The 14,225-nt window shown below is 33.8% G+C and overlaps 1 protein-coding gene across 1 annotated transcript; it reads right to left on the minus strand.

Moving 5' to 3' along the window:
- Positions 1-2,169: 2,169 nt before the first annotated feature.
- On the minus strand, positions 2,170-5,848 carry LOC116001535 (ACT domain-containing protein ACR4-like). Its single transcript, XM_031241414.1, has 8 exons — positions 5,411-5,848; positions 4,597-4,669; positions 4,461-4,506; positions 4,247-4,361; positions 4,053-4,120; positions 3,372-3,968; positions 3,182-3,286; positions 2,170-2,884 (listed from the first exon to the last, which is right to left on the minus strand). Exons 1-8 carry the CDS (start codon positions 5,412-5,414, stop codon positions 2,543-2,545), a joined length of 1,350 nt encoding a protein of 449 aa, XP_031097274.1. The 5' UTR covers positions 5,415-5,848; the 3' UTR covers positions 2,170-2,542.
- Between the last annotated feature and the right edge of the window lie 8,377 nt (positions 5,849-14,225).

Genomic DNA, 14,225 nt, shown 5'->3' on the forward strand with positions numbered 1-14,225 from the left:
AATTAAAAAAAAAAAAAAAAAACAAGACACTGATTATATTGGAGGACCATATATATATTAAGAATTAAGAAAAGACTAAAGAGGATTCCTTTTCTCATTCCACAATTCTTGTTAGTTGTGTACATTAGGTTTTCAAATACCACCATATCCTCCCCTTTTCAATTATTTGGTCAAAAGGAAATTGATGAAACCACATTTCGCTAGGATTAAATCTTCCTCTAGTCTTCCCCCTCTTTATTCAGAAAGGGGTCACCAAGTAAGTAAAACGTGATTTTTACATTAGAAGATGACGTGTTCAATGCTTGTTAACACCTTCTCGATCAAATCTGTTGCACCGCAGGTAATTAGACATGAGCACAATCTTTCATTAATTGTAACTTCTTGTGCAGATTTGATGCATGTATCATGTATGCACTCTTTTGTTTTATTTTTTAAATATATCCATCCACAACTGTGAAATTAATCTGATTTTCCTTTTTTTTTTTACTATGAAAAATAATACTGTACTCAAAGCTCTTTAAAATGATACACCCTACAAAAACCAATCCAATCAATTCTCCAACATTGCAGCTAAATTGACATTCCGCTTTTCAGCTATTCTTAATTGCCAAATACTATGTATATCTTTTTAATTATTTGATCGAAAAGAAATTGATGAGATTATCACATTCCCATTGAACTAGCCTTTCTTTATAGCGATACTTTTAGAATTGGGCTTTCACCATAGGCTAAAGGGCCAAAATTTCAACCAAAACTTATTTAAAATATTATTTGAAATGGACAAAACATATCAATTTGTCCCTCTTTTCTTGCTTTCCTTTATGATGCAAGAAACTTCAAAGTAGAGAGGTGCCATATGATAGATCGAGGCATATTATACACGAGTAGGATAGAATTTTTATTTTTATTTTTAATATTAATTTAATTAATTGTAATCTTCCAATTCAATTATCTTTTCAAAAAGGTTTTCCTTTTTTTTCTTGTTTAAAATTTTCCATTATTTGTTTGCTGTGGAAGTCAGCAAATGGTTGGTACCTTTTGTTCATGAAGTTTGTCTTATTTTACTTTATTTATAGAATACAATATGATTCAACAACTTTAATTTTCATGCACGTTTCCTCTTTTAAATTTTATATTTGATATTCATAAATGTAAAAGTAGTATTTTCTTGAAGCAAATTTGCATGTTCCCGATCAGATTAGGTCGGGTTGTGGGTATTGCCGGGGATCCACTCACTTGCATTTAAGGTGAGATCGGTCAGACACAAGGTCGAGAGAAGACAAGGATAGGTCGGGTTGTGTCGTGCTACGCAAAGGGCCTATATCCGATCACCGCACGAGCACGATACTCGATGTTCCATATCAGTAAGTGCATGCAAATATATGTGATAGGAGGAACGACCGATGATGATGGGAAGAGGACTCAGGGGAAGGTATGGTAATAGGGAGTGGGTCGGCTGGTGATCGGTCGGTCGATTAAGGGATCGTTAAGAGGTGACAATGCAGTTGAAGATTTTAGACTCAGAGTGATTGAACATTACTGTTGAAACTCAGAGTGATTGAACATTGCCGACCTAGATGCAGGCCGAGGCAGAGAAGGCGATGTCAGAAAGGTGGTGTAAGGAAGGCGGTTAAGGAGGTTTCCTAAAATAAGTCTTGACGCCGGAAAGCAGAGATATGGAAGGAAGGTCGAGATACTTTAGGAAAATACCTAAAATGTAATAAGGAAAGACTTCCTAAAATAGTTTAAAAGTTTCCTAAGGAGGAATCCATCTTAGCTTGTATAAATAGGGGTTCTAAGCCTCAAGAAGGGCATAAACAATTCATTGTACTCAAAGGCAATTTATAATACAAAGAGGGTTGAGAAGTCATTCTAGTTTTTTCGGTTGTGTTAGTCGATTTTCCGGTGGTGTTGGCTTGCCGTTCAACTACAGATAAAACCAACAATATGAAAACTAAAAAATCTCAAAAAAGTGAACTAATAATAAGGTGATAGATAACTTGTTTCTTGGTTGTAATCATGAACAAAAGATAGTTTACAAATTGCAATTAGCAGTGAAGTTTAAATAATGTTCAGACAGGGTGGATGGCCCCATCTGTTAAGAAAAAAACAGGACCTTTTGCTGACTGATTTTTTTTTTTAATAATTTAATGTGTTCATATGTTCCGATTCAAAAAAACCTTTCAAATAGATTTCTTCTTACTCTTAAGAGTATTTGAGTCATGACAAACTCCTAATTTCACACTTTGAGCGTACAAGAGATCCAAGAAACTTTGACATGACCACATCATGGCTTTCAACCTGGGTTGAAATGCAATAACTCACTACAAAGATTTCTAATGCTTCAATTCATTGGATCAACAAAGTGAAACCAATTGACTAGAAAAGGCTAAAAAGCAAGAAAGCATGAATATTTACAATCACTAACTGTGTGTTTGGGTTCTCTTTTTTGACCTTAGGAAAATGATCTTTCAAGGGGTAAAATGGAGCAAAATAACCTAAGGTGAGGGATTGAATATACAAGAGAATTGAAGATTATGTTTCAAGAATAGGATCTAACTAGGCCGAAATTGCAGAAAGATCTTGACTTGAATATGCCACCAAAGAGGGACCTGGTTGGAGACTCTTGAGGAGCAGAATTTTGGTCTTCTGGGCTACCCTTCACTTGCAGGATAGTCTGTCCGATCGTTTGTCTCACGGATTCTATGATCCTGGCATCCACCGGGTACCCCGAGGCATCACGCACATAAAAAGTATTGACAGCTTTGCCCCCTCTCGTTGCAACCTCAGCTCTAGTGACAGTGAGGCTGTTCTCCCGGAATATTCGCGTCACATTTGATAGCAGCCCAACTCTGTCTGTAGTGCAAAGTTCTAGCTTCAATCCCTGCAAAATATTATATTAAACCCCACAAAAAGATTCAGTCAAATTTGTCTAGAAAATCTAGATCGTGTTTGTTATAGGTCTGCATCATTATATATATGTCACCAAGCAACAAATTATTCAAAATAGAGATATTTGTGACTGTTATGTTATGTAACTGTAAAGAACTAAAGCCCTTAATTTCATGTTACTTTTCTCCATATTTTGGCTTTTCATTAACCTTTTACTGTTGTGGAAAGTTAGGTGAATCATAATCATAATAGCATAAACATAAAAGTGAAATTATGCATATTGACTGACCTCGGATACCCTTCTTTCAATAGCTGCTTCAAGACAATGGATTACTCTTTGTCGTTCTGCATCTGATTTTACAGGGGAGCCATCGATATGTCTTATGCAGTATTCCTTCGAATCAAAGCACCGAATTTAATTTAGTATGAGAGGGCAATATTCATTTATAGTTTGAGATTGAATAAAGGTATATATCTACCTGGTAAGCTTCGGGTCCCTCAGCATCTACGTTGCCATGGAAAACGACATATTCCATGTCGGTTAAAGTGCAGATAACATCAAAGAGAAGTTTTGGTCTATCCTTGCAACGAATTGTCACGACCGAGTAGTCTCTATCGTGCCAATTAGTAACGCTCACATTAGGCCTATCGGGGGGATGATTTAACGCGTCGTCACTTGCACGTTCATAATCTCGGTCAGCAAACATCAGCTGGTGGAGCCTTCTATCGGTGTGAGTAGCCCCGTGAGTGATCTGCGTCTTAGCGTGCCGAGATTTGTTGCTTCCCTTGAGCACATTGCATAGGAGCTTCTTAATCATAGACAGCGTCTTGGGATCAGAAACTGCACCCCCGGTTTCCTCGTCAGTTACTTGCATTATGGCTGCAGCTCGGGTATTATGCGTCCAAACCTCCGCGTTCACCACGTTGCATTTTAGGTTCGTGAGGACCGCACTCACCTCGGATAGTAACCCGGGCCTGTCACTCCCGATCAACTCGATCGAGGTGTGGTCCGTTCCTGAAGTAACCCCAACCGATCTTCTCATAGACGACGCAAAGCAAGAATCCGGGCCAAGAGACTGGAAACAAAACCGTAATTAAACTCAGTAGGCTCATAACACAAATCCAGACGCAATTTTCTCAATGATCAACAAAAAACAAACCTTCATAATATAATCCAAAACTGCTTCATCCATTATTTTGTTCCCCTCTTGATTAGTAACATTGAAGACTGCCAAAAACACAATTAAACACACAATCAACTCAAACTTCACTCCAAGAATCTACCCAATTTCTTTGCTTTTTTTTTATCTCCCTTTTCCATATCATAAGTTAAAGAAAATTAGAAAAACATTACCATCCATGAACCATCCTCCATCAGAGCATATATACGCCTTGGTAATAATCAGGTTAAGATCAGTAAGAACTTGAACCACCTCCAGAAGTGTACCGTGTTTGTTAGCACTATCCACCTAAAAACGCACCCGAAAAAAAAATCATAAAATAATATTCAGAATAGTCCCAAAAAATGTTTCAGACTAAACCAGATAAGAACCAAGAGAAAGGCATACCTGTATAACAGTGGCATTTTTGCAGGATTCATTGTCAATGACCACTCTGGCAAGAAGACAAAGAAATAATGGAGTTAATGTCACGGGGACGAAATTGGTATGGCATTTAATAATAAGTGATGAGAATAATAGTTACCTTGGAGGATTCATTCTTCTGATGAATTTCTCATACTCATCATCCATGTTCTTAGAGTAACTCACTGTAGCCTCTGAAGAAACATTTTAATACAAAAAAGTTCAGAGACCATTAATGCTCAGAGAAAGGAAAAAGTGAGAGAAAAAAAATCACAGAATCATCAGCACCAATCACATACAAGATACCAGAACCAAGAGTGAAAAGAAAGTAATTGAGAGTATGATGAACACAAGAGAAAAAGAAAGAAATAAATAAAGCTGGCCAATAATGAAGATTTAGAAGACTAGAATAATCCAGATAGCAGAGCAGTCCAATTAAAGAGTCCAAGGTTACCAAAATCACACAATCTCAATGGTTAATCTAGCAAAGTCTACAATTTTCTTCCAAGGCTATAGTCCTAAAGAAAGGTGTGAGGTGGGGGTGGTGGGGTTCTGTGTCTGTCTCTTTGTGGGAACCATTAGCCATTAAAACAGTCAAGAATAAACAGCACAAAACACACAAGTGCTGCAGAGTTTTGTGCCTGAAACACAGCACAAAAACCATAACAAGCCAGTGGTTAGACACAACAAAATTCAATAATCACCCAAACAGAAAACAAACACCACCAAATCCTATAAACCCAAAAAAAAAAAAAAAACAAGTATTAGTACCATTAAGTACTAACCAAAACTAAGAAATTACCAGCAGAAGCTCAACAATGCCCAAAAATAACACTTGCAGTTTAACATTACAACCAACAAGGTCAATTGAATCACATCATAGCAATCAACTAAACCAGAGAAAGGGGAAACAAAGAGAAGAAAATGGCACATACCCATTGCAATTCTTGAGGAATAGTGATCTGGGACACAAAGATTTCCTTGATTCTCTCGCCCCAAACAAAGACACTGTGTTGGAAATGAAGAAAAAAAAAAAGCAAATCTTGACCAGGCCTCTTCTACAACCCCCCTCTAGGTATAAAATTAATCAATTGCCTTGTATGCAACAGAGTTACAGGCAGCACATAAAACACGCGCACAAAACCTGCAACTTTCTAAGCACACACAGACCTTTCCTCTCCAGCTTTCTGAAACTCTATGCACAATACATATGCATACCATACATACATGTATATATATAAAGATGCACATAAAATAGAGTGTATGTATAGGTAGGTATGTGTGGAAACTCTTCACTCTAGCTTTCTAATTTCAGTTTCTCTTCTTAAATCAGAGCTCTGCGCTTAAAAAGAAAGTTCCCAAAAACGAGCAAGGGTTGTGGGGCTGGGGTTTCAAGTTATTCCGCGTATTTTAGCTCTTGGCCAGGGTAGTTATGCCAGTCAGAAAGATGGGGCATGCTAAGTTGCGCCGTGGGTACTTTATATATATATATATATATATATATATATATATATAATCAAATGAGATAATATCTTCTCGTTAGACTTTTAGACACAAAATGTGTGCAATTTGTCCAACATGGGTACACACAGACTTAATGTAATGTATGTGCATTCCTATAGTAGACTGTGTGCATTCATGTTGTGTCTCACAATCTCACGAAAAGATATTGTCTCACTAGAACAAGATCCTCCTTAAAAAATAATGACTGATCACAGTTGCCCATCAAGTTAATCAATGATTGGAGTTTTAGTAAAATACCACGGAGTGAGTTTTATAATTATTAAAACTTTCAAGTTTATAATATTTTGGCATGGTCCCTTTTCCCCTTATTTTTCAGTAATCTATAACCAAAGTAAAGAGTGGAAGGTGCGAATTTGATCCTTTGTGCACGCATGAAGGCTAGGGTTTAACCAGTGGGTTGACTGTGTGACTCGCAATTTACTTATGCAATGGCTCTAAGGGCAATGTCCTGTGGATTTAAAACTTATAACTATTACAACCTCAACCTCACTAAGGTTCAAACCTATAACTTTTCATGTGAAGGAATTACTTCGTATCACTAGACCACAAAGTCATTGGCTTAGATGTATAACTTTTAATTGCTAGGAATAAAACTAAGTTTGGGGTTAAAAATAATCAGTGTAATTAATTGGGGTAAAAACTAGTTGTAAAAAAATCTTGTATAGGCTCATTTATTAAGTAAACACTGTACCAAAGTTTGGGGATTAATGGGGTCTAGATGCCATCAATCACTTTGATTTTATACTCCATCATCTTTTCTTCAATCACACGTGACTTTTTGCATTATGAGGGAAATTATAGTTTTTTCTTTCTTTTTTGAAAATGACATTTTTGTACAAAACCTATTTTGTGATCTAGCGGAACAAAAAATAGACTGTAACTATGGTCAAATTTTAGGGCGTGCAAAATGTGCAACAACACAGGGTCCCAAAATTTTGAGGGCCCCTAGTCGAGCCTAATTTGATAGTTGGTATATGTATTTGTGATTATATTGACACAAAATTATATTTTTTTTTGCATTTTTTCTCTTCGCAAATTTTCTTTAATTCGCAGTTTATTTATACTTTGATAGGACCTCACTTATTTACTAGCACAAGGTCACGCAAATAAATAAACCGGCCCTGACTGTAACCAGGAATGTCAATAGGTAAGAAATTCTAATAGGGAGTTGATCGAACTTGAAACCTAAGTGTCAAATCAACTATCCGATCAACTTAACTAAAGTTATCCCAAACTTAAGGGTTCGCAGTACTATTTCAACCCTGGAGATGATCAAGTAAAGGAGGTAAATTACGGAATGTACCTCAACAAGCCTATATGCATCCAAATGCTTGTACAATAATGCCTACACGAACCTTACACTTTGTGACTACTAACAAAGCAAAACTTCTCAACTTATTTTGAGTTAGTTGATCATTTTAGACATATTATTTTCCTAGTTAGCAAAGAAATCTCCAAGGAGAATCATTGAAGTTAAACCCAAACGAATAAATTATTTCAATACAAAAGAAAAGGTTGAGAGAAATTATTGAGCTGAAAGAATTGAGATTTTTGCATAAATAATGAAAAGAAAGAATTCTAATTGCACTTATTGCTGAAAAAGAATAATCCATTTCATGCAAGCAAGAAGCTAAGCCTAACATCTTTTCTATTATTGCCAATATATAAGCTTTTTTTTTTTTTTTACACTATGCAACTGGCTAGACTTAAAGAGTATTGACAATGATTAAACTCGTAACTTTTTGACATGAGAATCATACTCCAGTACTCACTCAACCACTTCTCACTCTAATTTAATGAAGAGTTCACACAAGAATAAAATGATCAAATTAAACCTTTTTGTAGGAAAATTCATCACTATATTTTTTGTACATGGACGAGCTGAGCATTTTTATTTATATTTAGGACATGTTCGGTTCGCTGGAAAATGATCACCTCTCATGTGCAGTTTATAGATTTTTACACATAAACAAATTTACCAGTACACACCATTGAATAGTGACTTAGTTTTCCCTCATCCTGTAACCAAAAAAACACACACACACACAAACTAAAATTGATGCCAAAAATGAACCACATGATGACAATAGAAACTAGTTAATTACTTTTCAATCAAGTAATTAATTTAGAGTGAGTAATATAATCTCTCTTCTGCTATTTTTTTTTCTTTAGGAAAAAAAATTCTTATTAAGGATGGAGTATGGAAACGTAAAGGTACTGCCTGCAACAATTTCAAAGGAAAAGTTTCCAAAGCAAGGAATTGAAATTTCTTATTCTACTAATTAGGTTATTCCTTTAATTAATTACACTAATTCATTCAAAAAGCTAAGGTATCTACTACTCCGTATAACCTATCAATTCAAAATAGTTGTTAAGTAGACTACAAATGCAACTCTAAGATCAGAAGATCATTAAACCCTACAAATACTTCTCAAGATTAACTATAAAATAATTGTATAACACAAAAAAAGAAAAACCTCTATTTATAAACCAGAAACCCTAACAAAAATAGTGTATTGATTATTGACTTATTGGTTTGTAAGGAAAGTCTTAAAAATCATATTCTCCCATTAAATTATGTAAAGTAGTAAATTCTACATTGTTTGATTTATTATTTTAAATAAAAAGATGCTATTAAATTTATGAATATTTATATTTTTAAGTACAGAAAAAGAGGGAATTTTTATAAGTTAAAGAAAGATATAACGAACATTGCAACTGTACAACATATTAAATGACGAACACAGTGTCTATGACTCTATGTGATGGGTTTTAGTGCCTCCACATGGTTTTGCAGTCTGATTCTTAACTTTAGGCTTAAAAAATAAAAACTCACCGCATGCAATGGGCACTATTTTATTTATTATCGCTCAAATCCTAATTTTCAATTTAAATCTTTCAGTATTCTTGCCGCATCTAGTTATGATCTTTAAGTCAAACAATTAACTACATCAAGTCCGGTGGACAACATATCACAATTCTCTAATTACATATTGAGGTTTGTAATATCCCGCACCACATATTTCTTCAACCAGTACGTTGATTAACATTTACAAATTGAGACTAATCTTATTTGGGCTAAGTAGAACTACAAGAGTGGCAAAAGACACATCGCGCCCTTATGAGTTTTAAAATTGTTACATTCTTAGAATTATGATTAAGTTAAAAGAGACTCGTGTCATCTCATCTTCGGCTACTGAGTTAGAATCACTAAATTTACTAAATAAATAGTGTACATTGGAATTGTCAAAGGCATGGAACAGTAAATATTGGGTGATCTATGGACCAGACTAGGGTGGTACGTAGAGTTGCACACCAACAAAGACGCACACAAAAATGTGATGGGGGGCATCCTGGTTGGGGTCATGTCTCCCCTAGCACATGCTACTTCTGCCTCCTCCATGTTTCCACTCTTGGTTTCTTTTTCTTTTCATTTTTTATAGAAAAAAAAAAGAAAAAAGTTTTTTAAAAAAATTAAATTACTTTGAAATCGATAACTCTAACGATGTCTGTAATCAAATAAAAGCATGATTCTTTTTTAAAAAAAAAACATGATCTTTTCAAGAGAAATCTCAAAACTATGAAGTCTATTATGAGTATCATTATTAAAATTTGTCAACCAGTAATTAAGTACAATAAGTATTGACTTCAGAATGAATATGCTTAACTGAACAATGTTGGTCTTTATTCACCAATTAACTCTCCGTATATCCTAGTTAATCTTGGTGACACCAAACTATCACAGCTAATTTAGGCGGGCCTCTCGCGCTACCTTCAATTTATTTTTTCTTAAAATATATAATCAAAATAAGTTGCTTCAAGTAGAAGTAGTTTGGGAATGTATGGAGAAATCTTAGGGCTAAGATATGCACATATACTTTCAAAAAAAAATAATAAAAATCAAAAGAAGAGGAAAACTTCAAACAAAATAATGAAGAAAAGTTCTTGAGTATGCATGCATGATGCAAAATTTAGCAAATAAATTATGATTTCATGCTTGACATTTTCTCTATAAGTATGACCAAAAAGCCATCAATTTTAATTAATTAATTTATTTATTGTACTCTTGGTCACGGTCCATTTCTTAATCCATATATTTCTTAATGAGTATGCAATCTAATTTAAATAATGGACAAGAGAAACACACAAAGTCTAAGCGTGTAAGGTGTCATCATCTCTCATCTTTACACCAAATAAAATATTAATTTTGGGAAGTGTGATTGACAAGAAAATGAGATGAAATAGTCATAAAGACACTAAGGTTGGTACTACAATATAATAATATATATTTTAGATCATTAAGATCCATGCATGACCATGTGTTATCATGTGTGTTTGACAATTATTCAGACTTACATATATTAATGAACATATAATAATAGTTTGATTTTTTTTTAATGTTTTTTAGTGATCGTTTGCCCCATTTGGAAATTACAATGTTATACATGGTCAAGGGTAGTTCAATTAACCTTGAATATTTTCTAGATGAGGGGTAGGGCTTTCCATATTTGTTGCATTAATACATAAGAGAATGTATTAAATAAGTAAAATCTTGTGTAAGGATCCGTGAGATGCCGTCGTGTATGTCAAGATGAAAATATAATACTTATACTGAAAAATCTAATACTAATTAAGAATAAAGTATTTGTTATTTATAAAAAAAAAACGTAATATTTTTACATTTTGATTTTAAAGTATTATATTTTTTCTATGAGTAGCAAACATTTTACTCATGATTAATATTGCATTTTCCAGTATAAATATTACATTTTCATTTTTGTCCGACTTGTCTAATAATTTAATGGATCAAATTCATGAGACGGTCTTACAGGGGAGTCTAAGTTAAATCAATAATCAAATCGAGTTTTATAATTGTAAAAATTCTATATCCAAACCTTTTAAATCAATTAAAAAAATGTAATTAAGTCCAAATGTTACATATTCAATATGCTAGGGCTAACTAGCATGCTCCTTTTAATACTTATGTGAATCTCAACTTTACAAATCATAACGTTTAAATATATTTTTTTAAATTTGTTAAATGTACATTTCCAATTATTTTTTTTCAATTTGTTAAATGAAAAATATAAACCAGAAATTGTTCTCAATGTTGCCAAATAACATGTACTGTCACACAGATTTTTATGAATTTGCCCATAATTGATCGATCGGTTCAAATTAAGACATACTCTTACATAATCTTTCCTCTACTTTCTCTCTTCTACCTCACAAAAATCCATTAAAAAACTCATCAAGAACCACTATTGTAATTGCTCTAAATGTCCATGATGATTTTTTAAATTTGGAGGGGCAATAGAGGTGCAAAGTCTAATGGATTGGCACCTTAAATTAGGTTGTGATTGGCATTATTTCTTGGTAGCTAGCTAATGGCCGGTTGAGTTCAAGAAACACAGATGCTAAACTCCTGGAACTTGTCTGCTGCTGTGGATCACAGCTTCCAATTAAGTGATGTCCTAATCAGCCCTCTCATTTAGGATTGAATGACATGCATTAAATGCCAACATAAAACCAAGGATGTATAGACAGACACATTTCTTCCATTCAACTTTTTTTCTATGTGAAACATATCATGATCAATCAAGAATGTGATTTCCCATGTTACACACATATACATGCAACCAAAAAGTAATATATATATATATATATACTGAATGAAATATTAAATGTTAAGGAAGCATTAATTGAGTCAATTGACAATAATTAAAGCATTCGATCTTGACCTTAAGTTAGTTGTTTGGCTCACACAAATAATAATTCCATTTGGGGTAGTCCTTAGAGTCCATTAGTTTTATTATTGAATTTTTTTTTTGGTTAACCCTCTAACCTTAAGATTTGTGAAAGAAAGATAAATGACGAGATGTATAATGAATGGTTAGGAATTTAATTTCATTTAGCGAACTTAGCTTTGACTCTATTAGTACTTTCAATTATATATATATATATATATATTTTTTAAATATTTGGGTAACACCCTAACCCTAGGGTTTGTGAAAGAGGTAAATTGCAGGATTTGACCTTACGGTGCAATGTTATCTGATCTACAAACTTGTCCTATGTTATGTGACGGGATATTCAAGGAGTCTGGAGTATTGTTACTCCCTAAGTTGACTTTACTGCACTCGTAGTTCGGGGGTAGGAGGTTGGTGACAGGATAATTGAACATGGTACTGGACCCGACCTAGAGCACTCTTAGTTTAACCAGTCAAAATCGTGAAGACAGTTAAACAGTAACACTTAGAAGCAGAGAGCATGAGTTATTGAAGGCCAACGCACTTATGAAGGAGGGTATGTAGAGCACCTCAATTACTAAGGAGCCAAAACACTTATTGAGAAGAGCCATTGCAGTTATTAAGTGACCGTTGTGCCTTGTAATTGTTAGTCATTGTTCATTATAAAACCTAAGCCCTTTTGACAACAGGAGGAACATGCTCTAAAACTTGTACCCTCATGCACTCTGGAGCAATACAATTCTGTTTACTTACAAACATACCCGATAACATCATTACCCTAAGACTGCATGCACCATATGATTTGGGAGCCCTCATTAGTTAAAATTTGGTATAGTTATTTGTTGTAATTAAGAATATTTATTGTTTGATCAATGGATGCAAACATGAGCCAAATATGGCTCCTTTTGGTTCAGACTAATGATATTGAAATGGTTAATGAGAGTGATAACCATAAATTAAAATAATTTGACTACATGCTTATTTAATTACACGATTTTGAAAAAATATCAAATAAGTCATCTAATTAACTTTACATAAAAGTACATTTTAGGCACTTGAACTTTTGAGATCGAAGTGAAATTAAACACTTCAACTTGTTATTTTAACACATGCATATGGATCGGACACAATAAATAGCTTATTATTTGACTATTTTTCCCATCATTTTTAATGAATATTTACATTTTTAATTAAACAATAATTTACCGTTCCAATTGCATTTCATACCTCCGATCATTTGAAAAACAGTATGAACTATGAAGCAACATTCCCAAGTGCACCATAGGATTATAAGGCATTTGCCCTGTCAAGTTGCAATTCAAACTAGCCTTCATGAAATGGCTCCAAACATGTCTCTTTTAGTAAACTCCGTACTAAAGAGGGATTTAAATCAAACCCCACTGTCTAGCTAATCTAGGTCAAAGCCTATAAATAAAAGCACCAATTGGACTTTCACAACTTGCATAGTAATTTGTCTAATACCTTTTTGTCCTTTTCTTTAATTTTTATCTTAAAAATCATCATTTTCAAGGGTTTATATATATATATATATATATATATATATATATATATATATATATATATATATATATATATATTTATTATTACTTTGTATATTTTTGCACCTTCATATTCAATCACGTAGGTTTTCAAGGTCGTTAATTTTTATTAATTTGTTGACTATAATCAGTAGTGGTTCGTTAGAACATGGTTGCATTGTAGCCTCACATAAAGCTAGGATTAGGGATGAGTGGATATCATATTTAAACCCGGCCTAAGACAACCAATTAAGTAGGTGTAGCGTACGTGTGCGCGTGATATATATATAGGTTTCACAACAGCTACACAATATTCAACAATCCTTTTCCTAAGCCGTGCTTTTGCGGGTCGTACAGTAACTGCTTTACCTAAAAGTATGCGTACTCGTATTTTTCCCCCACAACGTGCATTTCGTGTCATTGCCCGTCTGCTTCTATTTGTCTAGATGTGATCCAAGCAGGTTCAACTGCTTGAAGATCATATTTACTGAAACAAATATGATTACCTTCAGAAGGTATCCCTTTCATTCTTCCTCTATGTTGTTTACGAAATCTGATCGGGTTCTTTTGAGATTATAGTTGATGGTTGTTTCTCAATTCCATCTCTACTACAGAACCGAATGTGAGAGTTTCTTCTCATCCAGCTCTATTATTATATGATCTATTTATGATTTTTTTTTTCTATTGTCAATAGAAATCAATCTCAGTTCATCTAATTAAGTAGAATTCTAATGAAATACCGAATTTGTTCCTCAGCAGCTCAGTGGTAGAGGTAGAGCGGCCGACTGTTAACCGATTGGTTGTAGATTGTATTGTCATCAAAATTAACTTTGAAAATGAAACTAGTATTTTATACAAGCTTTGTACAACATATCATGCATGTTTTGAAAATGAAACTAGTATTTTATTTAAAAAGTAGTATATATCATTACTACTTT

The sequence above is a fragment of the Ipomoea triloba genome, chromosome 13 (assembly GCF_003576645.1).
Source record: "Ipomoea triloba cultivar NCNSP0323 chromosome 13, ASM357664v1".
Taxonomy (NCBI): Eukaryota; Viridiplantae; Streptophyta; class Magnoliopsida; order Solanales; family Convolvulaceae; genus Ipomoea; species Ipomoea triloba.